Source organism: Medicago sativa, chromosome 8 (assembly GCF_051527215.1).
Source record: "Medicago sativa cultivar Bolivia chromosome 8, Bolivia_mono, whole genome shotgun sequence".
Lineage (NCBI taxonomy): Eukaryota > Viridiplantae > Streptophyta > Magnoliopsida > Fabales > Fabaceae > Medicago > Medicago sativa.
Window position 1 is genome coordinate 36394241 of NC_140756.1, and position 21194 is coordinate 36415434.

General features: G+C 32.1%; 1 protein-coding gene and 1 long non-coding RNA gene across 2 annotated transcripts; one reads left to right on the forward strand and one right to left on the reverse strand.

The window, feature by feature from the left end:
• Positions 1–7229: 7229 nt before the first annotated feature.
• On the forward strand, positions 7230–9507 carry LOC146898850 (uncharacterized). Its single transcript, XR_015022220.1, has 2 exons — positions 7230–7710; positions 9208–9507. It is a non-coding gene; the product is annotated as an uncharacterized LOC146898850 (long non-coding RNA).
• A 7401-nt stretch (positions 9508–16908) lies between these two features.
• On the reverse strand, positions 16909–17851 carry LOC146898851 (albumin-1-like). Its single transcript, XM_085731522.1, has 2 exons — positions 17692–17851; positions 16909–17500 (listed from the first exon to the last, which is right to left on the reverse strand). Exons 1-2 carry the CDS (start codon positions 17738–17740, stop codon positions 17115–17117), a joined length of 435 nt encoding a protein of 144 aa, XP_085587648.1. The 5' UTR covers positions 17741–17851; the 3' UTR covers positions 16909–17114.
• Positions 17852–21194: the final 3343 nt, after the last annotated feature.

The following is a 21194-nucleotide window of genomic DNA, read 5'->3' on the forward strand; positions in this document are numbered from 1 at the left end:
GCTTGATCATTTTAATCTCTATTATTTTCCAAAACCATTTATTTTTATTTTGTTTTATTGTTAAACTCAAACATATACTTTACATACCCCTTATTTGTTAAATCCTTATTATAATTAAATTGTTGAGTAGAAATTAAAACAGTCCCTATGGATACGAACTTATAAATTTTATTACTTCGATGCATTTTTAGTACACTTGCTAAAAGTCTATCAACAGTTAACCGTTACAGTGGAGGAATATGTAACCGAAAACAATTACGGAGGAGATATGCATAACTAAAAACGGTTATGATGGAGGATCGTTGGACCGCAGCGGTTTAGCGAATGTTCCCCTCCTTCTAGTGCCAAATGATATGTTCTGTGAGAACGGTTGAGTTGCAACGGCGGCAGAGAATGCTCCATTGATCGGTAACGGCTTCCAGTGTTGTGGCGATGATTCTTCTGCGGTGGAACGAAAGGTGCCTGCAGGCACGTTAGCACTCTGACACGCAAGTAAGTAATGGAACTGAAAGAAAGAGTGTAAGAAGTGTTGTGAAAAGTGATGTGTACCTTGAGGGTGAAGCAAAATCACCCTTATATAGGCGCGCTCATGGCATAACCGTCTCCGAGTTATGCGGCGTGTTATTAGGAGCGGGGAAGGACATTTGTAGCGTGATCCCGACAAGGAGATGTGCTCTTGTGTGGCACCACGCAGGCAAGTTGGCGTGCTTCCTTGAGTGGCTACATTGCAAGGAATATTTGCATATTTAAACCAATTTTTAATATATATGATGTTTAAATTTTTTATTTTCAACTTTATGTTTAATGCACACTATAACATAAATTTTGTTTTATATATCATAGTTCATTTTGGTGACCTACTCAAAAAAAAAAAAATTATGAGCTACCTTACCAATTATCCGTTATTTTTTATCAAACAAATCATATGTTAATCAGCTTAATGCGCGACTCTGCAAAAATGGATGGAAAAATATTTCTTAATGTAACGTCATCTTTTTTATTTATTTTTATTTTTTTGGAAAAATCGTCTTTTATCCCTATACTAGACTCTAACCCGTGCGATGCACACGGTTTTTTTTTTTAATTCATATGCATTTGAAATTCAGTAACATATTTAACTATGATCACTATTATTGTGAACAATTTTACATGCATAGAAAGAAGCAATAAAAGAAAAAGTGAATGAAAAAAAAGATCAATTCACAAAATTTAGAGAGTAGGAAAAGAATCTAAAAAACACGACAAATCTTCATATCACTTCAAATTTTGTATTTCAATATAAGTAATTCAACTCGTGCAATCAAAGTTCTAACAACAATTAATACACCAAAATAACTATTTAATTTCAATTCATCAAAATAATTGTTTGAACAAATATTTAAGAACCAAAAACGATACGAGTAACTGAAGGGAAAGAAAATGACAGTTTATGAGAAGTGGAAAAGGTGGGATAAGAAGTGGCTAGTGAGAAGTGGAAAAGGTGGGATAAGAAATGGGGGGTGCAACAATTAACACACCAAAATAACTATTTGAGAACAAAAAATGAAGCGCGTGATAGAATGGAGAGAAAATAACAGTTTATGGGACGTGGAAAAGGTGGGATAAGAAGTGGGACGCGGTCTTAGAATTTGGAAAGCGAAATTAATTTAACAATAACATGTGTGGTGTAATGGCAATGCTATGAATGATGACCATTTGTAAACTGGTTCAACTCCCACTAAGGAATTTTTTTCATCAATCTTTTTTAAGATAGTCAAAAAGGGCGGGATTAGGGTTATTCAGGGTTGCTTGCAACACTGTTTAACATTTAGATATACTAGACTATTGACCCGTGCTACATATATAGTTGATAGAAGTTTTATATCAGTTTTAAAAATATGTTCACTTCTAAGACAACAATAACAACAAAATGAAATGGTAGCATACATAATAAAAAGGTTTGAACATTAACCATAAAGATACATTACGGAAGATTTCATGATAAACAACATTTGAGGTCGTATTAGTGCTCTCTCGATCTCCATCAATGCTTAGCAATAATGAGCAGTAAGTTTCTATTATTCACAATCAAATATCAATAATCAATTTTATAAATATTTGAAATTTGACTTGTTACATGGAGGACAATTAATTCTCCTAAACATTTTTTGCAATAACTACGTGCTAATCTTTCTTTTCCTCTTTATGAAATGAAATGTCATTAAGTTCCATAAATATCATTACTTTTTTCTCTTATTCGATTAGCATTACTAACCTTGTAAATAAAAACAATTCTCACACATTTCGTGGATTACTGCAGAGTGCATAAAAGCAATTAAATGCAATTAGTGCAAAAATGTTGGAGAGTCTTATGTTAATATCATCATTGCAGTCATAATTGCTTTTAATAGGTAGTAATTGGTAGAGCAATTAGTGCATACTGCATAAAGCATTAAAAGCAATTCCTATACGAAAATATGCACCTAAAACGGTTCTGTAATCAAGTCCTATACGAAAAGCAATTAGTTATAGCAATTAAAAGCAATTCCATTACAGAAAGCAATTAAAAGCAATTAGTGTGAAACACACCGTTTTAGTAATTGGAAAAAAATAAAAAATAAAATAAATAACACTAAACTACAATTGATAATAATAATATTTAAATAAATACTAATGTTTAGTAGTAAAGATAAAAGTGAGGTCTAGAAGCTACTAAACCATTCCCCTTGTTTCTTTCATCCTTTCCCTTCGTTCCACTGTTCATCACACGGCAACATTTCTTTCTTTTTTCTTTCTATTCAAACATCAAATTTAAGCTACAATTAACACCCATTAGTAAGATTATAGTCTAAACAAAGCTTGTTCCTAATTCTGCAAGTGCTATTTGGTGGAATTTTAGGGCTAGAGTTTGTGCTTTGGGAAAGAAGAGGAATACCCATGTTGTGAAAGTTGCTCATTGAGACTTCTTGGAGATATGACGCCGGACGCTTCACATCCTTCTTCAAGAGTGGTTAGAGAGCAAATGGAGTTGATTCGTCATAGTTGTGAGTTGATAACGATCATTATCACATATTTTCACTATTAATATTATTGATAATTTGATAATTTTCTATGTTAATGTGGTTATAAAAAATGGGAAACACACCCTTTGAACATTTTTCTTCTCATTGATACTTATGTTTAAAGTCATCGATATTATTATGGTCTCTATTTGGATTTATCTATGACTTATTGAGCAAAAGACTTGAAAATAGAGGTTTGATTGCATATACTATGACATGAGTTTTGAGATATGGAGAAATACGGTTGAGATATATGTTCTTGGAAATTTTCGATATTAATATGCGATACATCTGGATTTGGATTTTACTTGGGATTTATAAAGTAGAGAAATTGAAACGGAGAATTTGATTGTATGTATTTTCGTAGAAGTTTTGATATGTTGTGAAGTGTGGTTTTGAAATATGCGTTTTTGAAAGGTTTGATATTAATTTGTACGCGATTTGGATTTGAATTTGGATTTACTTATGATTATAAGTAGTAGATCTTCGACTGAGTTTTGAAGACGTGTATTTTGAAATAAGTTTCGTTATATTGTCAAATATGATTTTAGCATTGTGCTTTTAAGAATGGTGTTTTGAAAATTACGGTTATAATGACGACGACCTAGGTGCACCTAGCATGTGATTTCAATTAGGTAGTTACTCCGTTAGATGGAGCCGCCCCAATGGAAAGGCCGCCATTAGGAGGAGAGGGCTATCAATGAGAGGTTAACTCCCTAATTGAAAATGTTTTATACTTTGTTTTGAGTCGAAAGAAAAAAGCTATCCGTTAGACGGAGCCGCCCCTATGGAAAAGGCCACCATTAGGAGGAGAGGGCTATCAACGAGATGAAGCTAGTTCTCGATTCACCCATTTTGATTATTTTCACTAAATTGAGTTTACTATACTTTAAAAAACATTTTTGTTTTGAGTCGAGAGAAAAGAGCTATCCTTTAGATGGAGCCGCCCCTATGGAAAGACCACCATTAGGAGGAGAGGGCTATCAACGAGATGGAGCTAGTTCTCGATTCATCCATTTGATTATTTTCTCTAAAGTTGGATTTATACACTTTCTTTAAAGTTGATTATTTTGGTGAAATCAAATTGAATGTGATTTTATATTTTATTTGAAGTTGATTATTTTGATCATTTTCATTAATGGAGTTTTCTATATTTTCTGTAAAGGCTTTTACTATGATTTTCATCGATGTATTTATAAAGGCTTGTAACCTATTTGTCACCTCTTTAAAATATGGGATTTTCTTTGAATTATTCTTATTTGATTGGAAATATTTATACATGTGTAAATTATCATGCGTCTAATGCGGATCAATAGAATTTTATACAATTACCATTTTTGTAAATTGACATTAGATTTGAGAAAGTAAATAATCGTGCCCTTGTGTGTTTCCCTTCTAGGTGGTGGTGGTGGTTGTTGTCTCTCACTAAGTCTTTGTGACTTACCCCTTCTTCTTACATTTTTTTTTTCAGATTCAAAGTCAAGGGCGTAGAAAGCTTGTAGCAGAGTTAAAGATCTATCAATGTCATTCTTTTGGTAGGTCTCCTCTATGTATAAACTGAATGGTCGATGTATCTGCAGCTATTGTTAGTCTAGAAATGTTTTGGTCATTGATTTGTTTCACTCTGATTGTCATGATTTGTTTCACTTGTTCGTCTTGTCCTATATTTGTTAAATTTTCCACCCACCACTTCGATCTTAACTAGAAGGGAAATTAGTTGCTTATGAGTTGACTGCCTAACCCTAGGACACTAGTTAAAGAGGTCGTTGTATAGGTCGTACTCGTGGTCGATTTAAAGCTGATAATGGAAGCCGCGATGTTCACGTCGACGAACGTGACTTGGTTACATTAGTAGCTAATGTTGTAGTCACTAGAGGAAGACGAACTTTGCAATTGTTATTGCAACATTGTTGGGGTTTCTGTTGGGAAGAAGCTTGTTAATTTATGAAAAATGAATTTTGATGGTCAACAAATAGTTAATTAGTTTGAGCAGCAGGTTACGCGTCCATCACCCTTACTTTTTCTAATTCTAGTGGGCGTAAGATCCACCACAATTCATCAATGGTCTAAAGAGTTTATGAAGGGCATTAGAATGCTCAAATAGAATGATGTAGAAATATACTTTATTAAGTTGGCTGGTGTGGTATATGATTGGTTTGATACACTTATACATGGAAAACAAAATAGGACATACGTTGGCATGGGGTGAGTTCCCTAGATTTTTATGGCTCATTGTCTTTTAGAAAGCATTTGAGATGAATTAACTCACGGGTATGAAAGATCGGAACAAACGAAGGATATGTCAATTTCAGAGTATTAAAAATCCATTTTATAGAGCTTTAAGGCACGATACTCACTCTATCATAGAATAGTTATGTCTCAAGTGGTTCATTATAAAAATTAAGGGAATGTTTAACTGGATTCGTGGTTAGATCTAATTGTGCTACTTTGCGGAGGTTTAAAGCTTAACACATCAGATTAGGCAACAAAAGCTTAAAGGATTTAGTGAATAGGATTCTCGCAAGAAACGTGTTGAATAATTATTCTTAATGTGGTGATGAAGTTATGTTTGTTCATTAGGGACAACAAATATCTATATCAGAGAAGAATGATTGTAGTCGACAACTTTTTAACACAGTGCATTCGCTTTCCCTTAGAGTAATTTTGATTCTATAGTGGTTGATTTGACTGTGGAGATATTTTGTTTCAATTATGGTAAAGTGTAATTTCAATGTCAAGTATGGCATATTAGGAGGGATTGCCCTTTGGCAGCTACGACACAGCTATTATCTAGTCATTCATTAACACCAGTCGCGTTAGTATAAATCTATAGGATTTTGAGTGTGATTTGGTTTATCCACCATTATGTCACCCTCATATGATATAACAAGACACTGAGAGTTGAGATACTAGGTAATCGTTTTTCTACTTTTGAGTTAAACCTGGTTGGGTAGCATATAATTTCACCTTAAGTTTAAGAGCTAATATATTATTGGAAATAGGTTCTCAAGAATAATTGCTTTTTATTATGGATATACAAGTGAGTAATGAAGAACAATAATTATTCAAAAGTGTGTGAGTTCCTAATATCTTTCTGGAAGAAGAATTTTTTTTAGATTGTCTCTGATAAGAAAATTAAGTTATCTATAGACTTGGTTCCCAACACTCAATGACGTCCATACCTCTTGATCAAATAGTTAGCAAAACTTTAGGTGTTAAGGGACAAGCTACATGATTTTCTCAATAAGATTTATTCGCTCAAATATTTTTATTTTTTTTTCCATAGGGAGCCCTGATATTGTTTGTAAGGAAGAAAGATAGATACATGTGAATATGTGTAGTTTACAAACAAGTGAATAAAGTGATAGTTAGAAATAAATGTTATTTACCTTGCATTGACGAGTTGTTTGACCGATTGCAAGGACCTCTGAGTTTTTCCTAGATTGACTTGCTGTCTAGGTGCCACCAGTTGAAATTTAAGAGGGATCTTATGCCAATGACCACTCTTTACGCATGTTACGACCATTATGAAATTTTGGTTATTCCTTTTGGGTTTACTTATACTTCAACATCTTTTTATGGATTTGATGAGTTGGGTTTTAAACCATTCTTACATCCATTTGTGATATTGTTCATTGATGAATATGTTTATTCCAATAGTAAAGAAAGAATTGATCCAAGCTCATTAAGTAATATCTTAGAGTAGGTAAAGGACTTATGTTGATAAGAGGAGTTGCCTTTTAGAGTTCACAGTTGGAGAACATTTATCTTACGAGTATCACTAGTGAAAGGAGTTTTGTAGTGTAGTATATGGCAATACAAGTCCAAGGTGCATTGCAATGTTTAAGATTTTGGAGAGTCGGACTTATCGTTCGGCACTTCCATTGGATAATTCATGTGGTCTTTCAAATAGCTATGTTTCGGAAGTACCTTTATGATTGTTCTCGTGTTATTAATCATGAATATGTGAAGTTAAACGAGAGTTTGTCCTACATCGGTCATTCGACAACTATAATAGATAAGAAAATGAAACCTTTATGTTCAAAGAACAATGTTCTAGTAAAGATTCTGTGGCTAGAACCATCTGCTGAAGAAACCACGTGGGAACCTGAAGATATAATGCGTGCAAAAAGTTTTCATACTTATTCGAAAATCAATGCTAGTAGTTAAAATTCGAGGGAGAATTTTTTTAAGGGGGGAAGAACGAAACACACCGTTTTAGTAATTGGAAAAAAATAAAAAATAAAATAAATAACACTAAACTACAATTGATAATAATAATATTTAAATAAATACTAATGTTTAGTAATAAAGATAAAAGTGAGGTCTAGAAGCTACTAAACCATTCCCCTTGTTTCTTTCATCCTTTCCCTTCGTTCCTCTGTTCATCACACGGCAACATTTCTTTCTTTTTTCTTTCTATTCAAACATCAAATTTAAGCTACAATTAACACCCATTAGTAAGATTATAGTCTAAACAAAGCTTGTTCCTAATTCTGCAAGTGCTATTTGGTGGAATTTTGGGGTTAGAGTTTGTGCTTTAGGAAAGAAGAGGAATACCCATGTTGTGAAAGTTGCTCATTGAGACTTCTTGGAGATATGACGCCGGACGCTTCACATACTTCTTCAGGAGTGGTTAGAGAGCAAACGGAGTTGATTCGTCATAGTTGTGAGTTGATAACGATCATTATCACATATTTTCACTATTAATATTATTGATAATTTGATAATTTTCTATGTTAATGTGTTTATAAAAAATGGGAAACACACCCTCTGAACATTTTTCTTCTCATTGATACTTATGTTTAAAGTCATCGATATTATGGTCTCTATTTGGATTTATCTATGACTTATTGAGCAAAAGACTTGAAAATAGAGGTTTGATTGCATATACTATGACATGAGTTTTGAGATATGGAGAAATACGGTTGAGATATATGTTCTTGGAAATTTTCGATATTAATATGCGATACATCTGGATTTGGATTTTACTTGGGATTTATAAAGTAGAGAAATTGAAACGGAGAATTTGAATGTATGTATTTTCGTAGTTGTTTTGATATGTGTGAAGTGTGGTTTTGAAATATGCGTTTTTGAAAGGTTTGATATTAATTTGTACGCGATTTGGATTTTGATTTGGATTTGAATTTGGATTTACTTATGATTATAAGTAGTAGATTTTCGACTGAGTTTTGATGACGCGTATTTTGAAATAAGTTTCGTTATATTGTGAAATATGATTTTAGCATTGTGCTTTTAAGAATGGTGTTTTGAAAATTACGGTTATAATGACAACGACCTAGGTGCACCTAGCATGTGATTTCAATTAGGTAGTTACTCCGTTAGATGGAGCCGCCCCAATGGAAAGGCCGCCATTAGGAGGAGAGGGCTATCAATGAGAGGTTAACTCCCTAATTGAAAATGTTTTATACTTTGTTTTGAGTCAAGAGAAAAGAGCTATCCGTTAGATGGAGCCGCCCCTATGGAAAAGACCACCATTAGGAGGAGAGGGCTATCAACGAGATGGAGCTAGTTCTCGATTCACCCAATTTGATTATTTTCACTAAATTGAGTTTACTATACTTTAAAAAACATTTTTGTTTTGAGTCGAGAGAAAAGAGTTATCCGTTAGATGGAGCCGCCCCTATGGAAAGGCCACCATTAGGAGGAGAGGGCTATCAACGAGATGAAGTTAGTTCTCGATTCATCCATTTGATTATTTTCTCTAAAGTAGGATTTATATACTTTCTTTAAAGTTGATTATTTTGGTGAAATCAAATTGAATGTGATTTTATATTTTATTTGAAGTTGATTATTTTGATCATTTTCATTAATGGAGTTTTCTATATTTTCTGTATAGGCTTTTACTATAATTTTCATCGGTGTATTTATAAAGGCTTGTAACCTATTTTTCACCTCTTTAAAATATGGGATTTTCTTTGAATTATTCTTATTTGATTGGAAATATTTATACATGTGTAAATTATCATGCGTCTAATGCGGATCAATAGAATTTTATACAATTACCACTTTTGTAAATTGACATTAGATTTGAGAAAGTAAATAATCGTGTCCTTGTGTGTTTCCCTTCTAGGTGGTGGTGGTGGTTGTTGTCTCTCACTAAGTCTTTGTGACTTACCCCTTCTTCTTACATTTTTTTTTTCAGATTCAAAGTCAAGGGCGTAGAAAGCTTATAGCAGAGTTAAAGATCTGTCAATGTCATTCTTTTGGTAGGTCTCCTCTATGTATAAACTGAATGGTCGATGTATCTGCAGCTATTGGTAGTCTAGAAATGTTTTGTTTTGAGTTGTACAAACATCTAGTTATGTCACTTTGAGATTCTGCTGATAATACAAGTATATAGACATGATTCATATCTTGGAAAGTATTCAAAATACGGAGAATACTCTGTCGAAATTTCAGTGGATGTCATTTTAAGTAAAAGTAAATTTGAAAATTGTTTAAATTATAGTTTGTCAAGTGTCGTCAATAGGCTTGCCGGACTAGGATGCTCTAGTTCGTGCGCCGGTCACGATATTGAATTTTGGGTCGTGACATAGTGCATACTGCATAAAAGCAATTAAAAGCAATCCTATACGAAAATATGTACCTAAAATGGTTCTGCAATCAAGTCCTATACGAAAAACAATTAAAAGTAATTAGTTATAGCAATTAAAAGCAATTCCTATACGAAAATATGCACCTAAAACGGTTCTGCAATCAAATCCTATACGAAAAGCAATTAAAAGTAATTAGTTATAGCAATTAAAAGTAATTCCTATACGAAAAGCAATAAAAGCAATTAGTGCATACTGCATAAAAGCAATTAACCTCGATACGTATTAATTTTTGAAATAAGTATACGTGCTAATCTTTCTTTTATTGTTAGGTTTATGCTATCCTTTTGAAGGTAAAATCAGGCTAATGCAAAATGTTATTTGAAAACATTTTTCAAGTACCAATCATGAAATGAAAGTGACTAAGGATGTGTTTATTAGAACGTAGCCACCCACATTCCACGTTCAAAGTTACAGCTGAATTTGCTTACAGTTGCACATGCAAAGATAGTACAAACACAACCATTGGCCTTTTTATTTTTCTGTTGGACGTAGTTGCAACTTTAAATCATCATAAATTATGTTTCTAAGCTGTAGAAAGTTGAACTTTGTAATAATTTCAATTTATTAGTGACTGAGATCATATATTTCATCGATTGTATTGTTTAAAGAAGTAATCCCTGCAGTGTAGAGGGGCTAATACTGAATCTGCTGACTCATAGCTTACTTGTTGGAACACGTACCAATTGGTTCATTTCTGGATCTTTTTTCTACTTCTCGTGATACCTGTCTCCTTTGGAAAAATTGTTGTATAAAATTTGGATGAGGGATGCTGATTTACCCTACTCTGTTGATATGCTCGTTGCTTTGGTTGGGTTGTCTATTTTCCCTCTTGAAACTTCCCTTTATTTCCCTAAAGTTTGCCCTCTCTCTCTAGGCTTCTCTCCCACTTTTTCTTCTCTCCTAGGAAAAATAAAAATATGCGTTAAACATTGTGTGTCTCGTTCTCTTGCTGACAACAAATATAACCTCAGTACAAACACTTTCCTTCAATTTCACCAAGTTCACTCCTCATGGTGTTTCTGGTATATCCTTCCAAGACTCAAGTAGTCAAGTACTGTTGTATCCTTTTAATTTTCATTCAACTAGTTCTAAAATATTGTGTATAACCATATTTTATCTCAATTCCGGGAACTCTTTCTTTGTATGTAACCCAAATTTCCACTTCATATCATTAGTTCGCAACATATCAAAGTAAATTTTAAAACCATAATCCAACGGAGTTATTTAAGATATGGTAGTAAGTTACAATATCTGCACCCTTGTTTTCTTAGCGGAATGCATCCTACTAAACCGACGTTCGGTCGGAATATAAATCAAGTCTGACCAAGAATTGTTCCCATCAAAAATGGAACTTTGGTTCTCCAAACAATTCTTCTTAGTGAGAGCGCATTAATCATTTGAGCCCAATCACTTGGTTGTGTATTTGTAATACTCATTCTACTCGTTTTCGAAATATTGTATATACTATTCTTTATGTTTTCTCAAGTCCGTGACCTGTCTGTTTGTATGTAAAGCAAATATTCCCTTCAATCATTGTTTCACAACACATAAAATTGAATTGTAAAAGAGAAATGAGAATCAAATCATTAATTTATTTAGATTAAAGTGATGGCATATATTACAGCGATACATCCATGCACATGCTACATTTATTGAAATTCATGAAGGATATCTAAAAGCCAACTGATTAGTTGGAGAGAAAGATATTGTTTATTAAGAGTAGTATGCGCTGGTTGATATTTTGTTTCTTGAACATATCAAGATTAAGTGGCAATCTCCACAGGCATCTTCAAGAATCCTTTTCCATTGGAGTAAGAGATATTATTGAGCAATTTGTTTATTGTAGGGTTAGTGAGAACCTCGAAGTAGCTTTCTGCTTCAACGTTAGAGGTAAAACACCAGCCATGTTGGAGCTCACAATTAGGATAATAAGCACATAAACTCCCAGTTCCCTTCTTGATGCAGTCATCGTGAGATTGACATAAGTTGGGATGTTCCTCGACTGCCTTCGTAATAGTTAACTGTGGTCGGCAATACCCAGCCAATCCTGCCGCTACTATACAACCACAACCACTGCTACAATGATATCCCGAAGCTATTGTACACCAAAAGTCTGTACATGCTTCTACCTTCTTCATCGGGAACATTACTGCAAATGGAACTTGAAAGTTAGTTAAAGTTCGAATAAATACAACCACATACATCAATGCAACATATGATATGACAGTTGATATGGCGAGAATATATAGTGGTTTGTTAGGTACTTCATAATTTTGTAATTGAAATACTACGCCAATATTTTGGAGAGATTCGGATTAATATCTCATTACAGAAATTACTAGATAGAATTGTTTGTTACGCAAGATTAGCTTTGATTTGCATTATGAGATTCTAGGATGCAATAATATATAGAGATATCGTGATAATAGCGACAATAAGGCTTAATACCAAGGTTATCAAAATCGGGACTTTACTTCAAGTCGAAGGGGAGTAGCAAAATCGGGACTCGTAAAATCGCAATTAAAATCGAGGGATTTTACTCAAGGACTTTTGTAGAATCGATAGAGGATAGCAAAGTCGAGACTCGTAAAATCGCAATCAAAATCGAGGATTCTACCAAAACAAAAATAATGTTCAATATATGTTATAAATTGCATATAGTCATAAATGACTAAAGTTCAAAGTCCACAAAATACATATACATAAATAACTCAAAGCCTAGATACAAATATTCTTTAGTAGTCACAAAGAATGAAGGAAAGTGTGGGGGAAGTGAAAGAATGAAATTTTTTGGCCTTTAGGGTATTCATAGAATCGGGTAATGGATTCAAATCGGGTCAATTTACGAACCGGGTCAAAAAATTGACCCTTATCAAAAAATGAACAAAATCCTTCAAAATCCATCAAAATCCTGCGATTTTGAACGGATTTCACGATTTTGTGCGATTTTATGCGATTTTGATAGGATTTTGCCTGTTTTTAGGACTTTGCTATGGATTTGAGTTGTTGAAGCTATGCAAAGTCGCAAAAACCAGAATTTTGGGACTTAAGTCCCGTTTTTGATAACAATGCTTAATACAATATAAAAATAATTGTATTAAATTGGGAGGCAAGGATCACGGGTTAAGTGAAGGTAAATAAAAATATTCAATCCTTGGTTAAAAAAAAATAAAACATCCATTCCATATACAATAAATGAGTTGGCTTGATGGTGAAGAATGTATTTATTGGCTAGGTGCATAGGCATAAATGTCTGATTGTGATTCACTGCTGTCAAGCAATTCATGCAGTCACGCTGTCAAGTTAACATGAGTTGTCGGATTTAATTAACGGTTCAGATTTAGCTTATTTAATTTTTTAATCTAAACCCCAAACATAGGTAATTAAACCTTGTCTTCCTTTCTTCTTCCATGTCTCGTCAATTAAAAAATTTCCAGTGTTCCAAAATCCAGTCAATTGATTTTGTCCTATATCCATTAGTTCTGTCCTTTTCCACTTATTTCCATTCCATCCTTATCTCCTTCATGCATTAAGCTCCTCTTGTGACTGTTATATTACCCCTCACTTCTTATTATTCTCTTAAAAATGTTTTCCACCTGTTCATGTCAAAAAGCTTAAAAATCCAATCTGTTTTCATGTGATGTTCTTTTTCTTTGGCATTATCAGATTCACAACCAGGACGAAAATGGACGAAAAATGGATATACCGTACACCATTGGAAGACGGACAAACAGTAATCCTTGAATTCTAGTCCACTTTCGTCCTGTCCATTTGTTTAGATTTATATTAGTATTTAAAAAAAAAATTGTCAAAAGAACCAGTAAATTCCAAAATAATAAGTGTATGAGGTGGGGATGGAACTTGGAAGGACCAACCCTGTACGAAATGGCCTTTTCAATTCATTTAGCACCAAGTGATTCATAATTCATTGATTCATCCTAACTTAATTGAAATGAAGGGAAGTACAACATGTTCACGTTTCATGCATGTCTGCTGCAAAAGAGAGGAAGTGGTGTTGGCAGTGAATTGGGAGAAGATCGTGTGAAACTAGGAAAATAAAAAAAAACTAATTTGGACCATTGGATGCATCAAATGGATGAGAGTGAGTTGAATGCATGACTGCGTGATTCCTCCGACTGCAGTGAATCACGGTCCAGAAATGTCATGCCTTGGGTGCATGGCTCATGGCCTAGGCGTATGATGCATGCCCCACGCATAGACCATGCCCAAGGTGCATGGGTGTTGTGTTTCTTGCGTGTAATTGTTTATTTTTCGTCTTTTGGATGTTTTCTTCTATATAAGATGTCTTTGGAGTTGGGAACATAATTCTTTCATTTGTAATGTCTTATGAGACCTCTTGAATCTTCATTCATGGTCTTCCCTAGATCTTCACAAGTCTTCATGATGTTTTGCTTTGCCGATGTGCATTATTTCTTCTTGAATTACATCAAAACTCCCTAGAATTGTTAAGTTTTGGGAAAAATTAAACTAGAATTACATGACTCAAATAGAAAATATTACAAAATGTCCAGAAAACCATAGGTAATTGTTCCAATACTCCTCTATTTCGGATTAAAACTAAATAAAATGACTGAAAAACATGTTGAGAATAACGTAAGATGTCTGTCCTCGTGAGCTTAGCTCAGTTGGTAGGAAAAATGCATAATATATGCAAGGTCTTGAGTTCAAACTCCGGCCATCACAAAAAAAAAAAAAACTTGTCATCACAACCTTAAATTTAAACCGGTTTTTGTCATCAAGTAACGAAAGAAAATAAATATTAAATCTTTGCATATTTTTTAGGATAAACATGCCTTCATGATAATAGAGATATCGTGATAATAGCGACAATATGGCTTAATACAATACAAAAGTAATTGTATTAAATTGGGAAGCAAGGTTCACGGGTTAAGTGAAGGTAAATAAAATATTCAATCCTTGGTTAAAAAAATTATAAAATTCATTCCATTCCATATACAATAAATGTGCTGGCTTGATGGTGAATAATTATTTTATTTTTTTAGGGAATATTTATTTATTTATTTTAGAATTGGAATAACAATAAAAAAAATTCATTCCTTTTGTTTTGAAACTTTAAGACTTTGAAGAAAGGTCAACCAAAAAATCAACATTTCCAATGGTCCTAAAAGTCCCCTAATCTATGAATCTTAGAAGTACGTCAACATACTCTTCCTCTCAGTAGTTCTACAAATGGGTAGCTTTATCTCATCTACCTTACTAAGGATGAAAGAAGAGTAATGTTATCATGTTGATTTAATTCTGTGAAGTTACTATTGTTTTCCTAATTACCGTAATTGTTATCTACTTTTTGATTTGGGTAGGTTTTCACCAATACTAGGTATCTCACTTTCCTAATACAATAATTGAACCGGCTTGATAGTGATGTACACCTTTTTCTCTCTTCCAATAGTTGTTGTGGCTTGATAGTGATGTTTAATTTTTTCCCTAAATGATGAATCATATATTCACCTTAATGAGTCAAAAATTCACCCTAATTTCACCCTGATCCACTGAACTTCAAGAACTTTACCTTAATGCAGTGGACAAGGCATTTAAGAACCAGGATCAATCAATGATAAATACAAAATGTACACAACATATTTAACACAACTTATAGTTTGGTTGTTCCTAAAGAATTTATAAATATCCACACGGGTTGTGTCTAAGGGGTTATAATCTCACAATGTTGGAAATCAATATTTATATTATTATCGGGAGTTACCAAAATTATAGCTTTACATGTTTCAAATAGGATTACAAATTTTGTCTCAGTAATCAACAAAATTTAGAGACAAAATAAAAAATGAGAAATCATATTCTGTAAAAATAATAAATCATATGTTAAATGCGTCTTTCGAATAGGATTACAATGTTGAATAATTATCATTTAAAAAAACAAAAAAGATAAGTCATATTCTAAATGCAGCTTTAAATTATTTTATAGAATAACAATTTGATAACTAATAGCAAATTTACATGGACAGAAAAAGAGAAATGAATTATTGGCAAAAACTTAGTTTGTGTATGAGTGTGAGAGACGTGACAGAGTTATATCTGTGTTCAAAAAAATTTACATATTGCCTAAAAAGGTCTTGCCCTAGCAACGTTTAGGCAACAATTTTTATATGTTGCCTAAAAAAATGTTGCCATTGACAATAAATGTTGTCGTTTAATTTTTTTTACTGAAACTGCATAGATTTATATATGTAAAATTGTTCATGTTTTACAACTTTATATTTTGACGAAGCACACAAAATGATTAATGCGACATATGTTAAAATATTGTTAATGAAACAACTCAAATTTTATGTTACGAAAAACACATCAATATTTAACAAAATTATTTTACAAAAAACTATAAATAAAATGTGACAAAAAAGCACTGTTCACCGTATAAAGTGCAGGTGTCCTAATAACATTATTTATGTTTTCTCAACTGCGTAACCTCTTTTTATGAATGGGAAAACAAATTTTCACTTCTTATATCATTGTTATTAAGTTTGGCACCATACCGATATGAACTTTGAAATATGGAAGAATTAATGCCACATATACATCAACTTTTATTTTTTTTTTACCAAAACCACACTCGCATCGCCTTTTCTTCTTCTAGATTGTGGAAAATTCGGCGGTGTGATGCTTAGAGGCCACAGTTCAACTCCGAGAGTTGGCATTTTATTTTATTTATTTTTTTAAGTTGTATTTTGTTCCAGCAGGATCTTTTTTGGGCTAATTTTATTGGAATTGATGTCTATATTTCATCAATTTTTTATCTTCTCCTTCTAATTACTTACTTACAAATAAAAGTATAATATTACTTTTTTTTATAGTAATTATAATTTTTGGCATATACTTCTCGTATAAAATCATAAAGCTCTAACAACAAACATTATAATTATTTCTAAGAAAATTATTTTAACTATAATTTTTTATTTATTTTATAATTACTAAGAAAATTAAATAAAATAAAAAACATTATAGTTTTTTTCTTTTAAAAGGGGCTTATTTATATTAAGAGAGCCGGGCCTGCCTCTAATTTCACAGGGACGCCTTGTTTGAGCCCAATCACTTGGGTGTGTATTTGTAATCTACGTACTCGTTTAAAAATATTGTATATACAATTCTTTATGTTTTCTCAATCCGTGACCTCTCTGTTTGTATGTAAAGCAAATATTCCCTTCAATCATTGTTTCACAACGTATAAAATTGAATCGTAAAAAGAGAAATGAGAATCATAACATTAATTTATTTATATTAAAGCGATGGCATATATTACAGTGATACACCCATGCGCATGCTACAGTTATTGAAATTCATGAATGATATCTAAAAGCCAACTGGTTAGTTGGAAAGAAAGATATCGTTTATTAAAAGTAGTATGTAGCTGCATAATATAACGCATGGGATATTTTGTTTCTTGAACATATCAGGATTAAGTGGCAATCTCCACAGGCATCTTCAAGAATCCTTTTCCATTGGAGTAAAAGATATTCTTGAGGAATTTGTTTATTGCAAGGTTGGAGAGAACCTCGAAGTACTGTTCTGCTTCAACGTTAGAGGTAAAACACCAGCCATGTTGGAGCTCAGAATTAGGATAATAAGCGCATAAACTCCCAGTTCCCTTCTTGATGCAGTCGTGGTGAGATTGACATAAGTTGGGATGTTCCTCGACTGCCTTCGTAATAGTTAACTGTGGTCGGCAAAACCCAGCCAATCCTGCCGCTGCTATACAACCACAACCACTGCTACAATGATATCCATTAAATATTGTACACCAAAAGTTCTCACATGCTTCTATCTTCGTCATGGGGAACATTACTGCAAATGAAACTTGAAAGTTAGTTGAAGTTCGAACAAATACAACCACATACATCAATGCAACATATGGTATGACAGTTGATCGGTACTTAATAATTTTGTAATTGAAATACTAGGCCAATATTTTGGAGTTGATTCACATTAATTTCTCATGAGTTTCTAAGATATAAAAAAAGAGATAAAATACACACAGATTGTGGCGAGAAACACGACAGTCGAAGCAAGCTTCACAGAAGCCATTGTTTGATTGAGAGAAAGAACTAGCTAGAATTGTTTGTTACGAAAGATCAGGTTTGAATTGCATTAGTTCATTCTTGGATGCAACAATATATAGAGATATGGCGATAATAGCGACAAAAGGCTTAATACAATACAAAAATAATTGTATTAAATTGGGAAGTAAGGATCACGGGTTTAGTGAAGGTAAATAAAAATATTCAATCCTTGGTTAAAAAAATAATAAAAATTCCATTCCACATATAATAAATGAGCTGGCTTGATGGTTAAGAATAAATTTTTTTTTGGGGGAATATTTATTTATTTATTTATTTTAGATTAGGAGTAACAATAAATAAATTCATTCCTTTTATTTTGAAACATCAAGACGTTGAAGAAAGGTCAACCAAAAAATCAACATTTCCAATGGTCCTAAAGTTTCACTAAACTATTGTCGCGGTGATTTTCGGATATCAAGCTATTGATTAACGTTGACTCGCAAATTTTGATTCACCACCGAACTTTTATTTTTTCCAACGAAAAGGGAAAAAGATCGAATAAACCCTAATTCTTTAGAGATTAAATGTTTGTGGGTTAGTTACGTAAAGAGAACGTATTAGCACCCTAAACGTCTATAGTACTCTATAGGAACCTCTTGCTTTTATTTATTTTTGTGCTAAATTTGATTGCTTGCTTGTAAAAAAAAGTTAAGTGTAAATAAAGAAAGAAAGAAAATGTTTTTGTATTTTTGTTGATTTGGAAAGACAAAGTCTTTTTCCTACGTACCCGAGCGAGATCAAAATCACGTAGTTTGGGGTAAAAATTCGGATGATTGATTTTAAAGTTTGAAAATGTTTTTAAAGGTAAAAAGCCGAAATTCCATAAAAATGAAGTGTGATTGATTGATTTTAATTAAAGAAAATTAAAGTCTAAATATGTTTAAAATTGACTGAAGTTTGATTTAAAAAAGATGAGGAATCAATTTGTTGGAAATCCAAAGTTTGTTAAGAAAAAGTATTTTTGATGAGATTTTTGAATATTTGAATGTTTTTATGTTTTTCTAATTAAAGCTTAAAAATAAAGTGTGATAAAATAAACTAAAGAGCGAGGGATTTTTCATAATGACGTTGGATCAAAATAAAAATCCCCTTTTCCTTGGATTAAAACTAAACTACTATTTTTTTTATTTTTTTTCCTTTTATGCATAAAGAGGAATAAATAAATATGCTTGCAATGCAAGATTCTAATTTTTGTTTACATTTGTCCCTAAAATACATTCTAAAGCATAAAAGCGGAATAAATAAATATGTATGGAATGCAATATTCTCATTTATATTTACATTTGTCCCTAAGTACATTCTAAGGAGTAATAAATAAATAAAATAAAATGACAACGCAATAATAAAATTACAAATGTATTTGAATAAATAAATATGCAAAATAAAGCAAAATAAAAGAAATAAAAATGCATGAGATGATGATAACCTAAATAAACTAGGAAGTAAAAAAACAGTAAGTAAATTAAAAAAATAAACTAAAAAATGCAATAAACAAAACTAAATAAACTAGAGAAATAATAATAAAAAAGACAATAAAGTAAATTAACTATGAAGGAAAAGAATAAACCACCTAATAAACAAGGAATGATAAAAAGCACTAAAAATAAACTAAGGATAACATAAAATAACTAAAAAAGAATTAAAACGACAAAAGACATTAAAATAAACTAAGAAAAAAAACTAAAAAAATGTTGCACTAAGTATATGTGCTTAAAAATAAAAAAGACAATCAAAAAAATATCAAAAAGATAATAATAAGAAGCTATAAAAAGAAGTTAATGAAAATAAATAAAATGATGAAAAAAATGCAGAAACAGTAAAAGGGATGGAGCACATATATCATACGGATAAAAAAAAAAAAGAAGGATGGGTGAAAAACCCATGTGGGATTAGGTTAGGAGACCGGTTCGGTTTTTGAAATGGGTGGGTCGGTTTTAAAGTTAATGCCACATTGGATTAAGTTTTTTTTTTTGCCTTTGTGTGATTCTGCCTTTCTTGGAATGTGTGACCCCCAATTCTTTATTATAAAAGTTAGACTTGCTTGGCTATCATGTTTGCCCTAATCCTCCCTACTCTGCCCTAATTCCCTAGCTTTTTTCCCTCCTAAACATGTACTACTTGCTCGAGTAATCTCATCCGTTCAAGCACTTGATCACATCCGTTTATTCAAACTTGAAAAAAGTTCTCTCACTTCGTTAATGCAATTGAATACGTATTAAAGTCTAATCAAGTCGGTCAACATTCCCATACACTAATTGCTAATCAGAAATAACTAATTCCCCTACACTAATTGCTAATCATAAATAATATAACCATCCCTTAGAAAGCGGCAATTGAAAATGTTTCACACATACATTTTTTATTGTTTCACGCATACACTAATTCCTATCACATTATTCTACTGACATTTCAATGTTTCACGCATGCATTTTTTACACTATAATGTGTTATCCGATATAGAGTGTTAGGAAGATATGCGTTTCAAGGTGAAATTACTACCTATTAAAAGCAATTATGACCTACTTATTTCAAATATTAACACATATCAAGGTTGATTCGATTTTTAATATGAATTATTACGTATTGTTAATGGCAATTAAGAACGTAGTTAATGGCTTGAAAACGTCGTTAATGACAATTAAAAACTTTCAAGTCGCATATTTTTGTATAGGAATTACTTTTAATTGCTTTTATGCATTATGCACCAATCACTCTACCAATTACTACCTAATAAAAGCAATTAACTACGTACTTATTTCAAAAATTAACACGTATCAAGGTTGATTCGATGTTGAATAGTAATTATTACGTATTGTTAATGACAATTAAGAACGTAGTTAATGGCTTGAAAATGTCTTTAATGACAATTAAAAACTTGAAAGTCGAATATTTTCGTATAGGAATTACTTTTAATTGCTTTTATGCATTATGCACCAATCACTCTACCAATTACTACCTATTAAAAGCAATTAACTACGTACTTATTTCAAAAATTAACACGTATCTAGGTTGATTCGATTTTGAATAGTAATTATTACGTACTGTTAAAGGCAATTAAGAATGTAGTTAATGCCTTGAAAACGTCGTTAATGACATTTAAAAACTTGAAAGTCGAATATTTTTGTATAGGAATTACTTTTAATTGCTTTTATGCATTATGCACTAACCACTCTACCAATTACTACCTATTAAAAGCAATTATGACGTACTTATTTCAAAAAATTACACGTATCAAGGTTGATTTGATTTTGAATAGTAATTATTACGTATTGTTAATGGCAATTAAGAACGTAGTTAATGGCTTGAAAATGTCTTTAATGACAATTAAAAACTTGAAAGTCGAATATTTTCGTATAGGAATTACTTTTAATTGCTTTTATGCATTATGCACCAATCACTCTACCAATTACTACCTATTA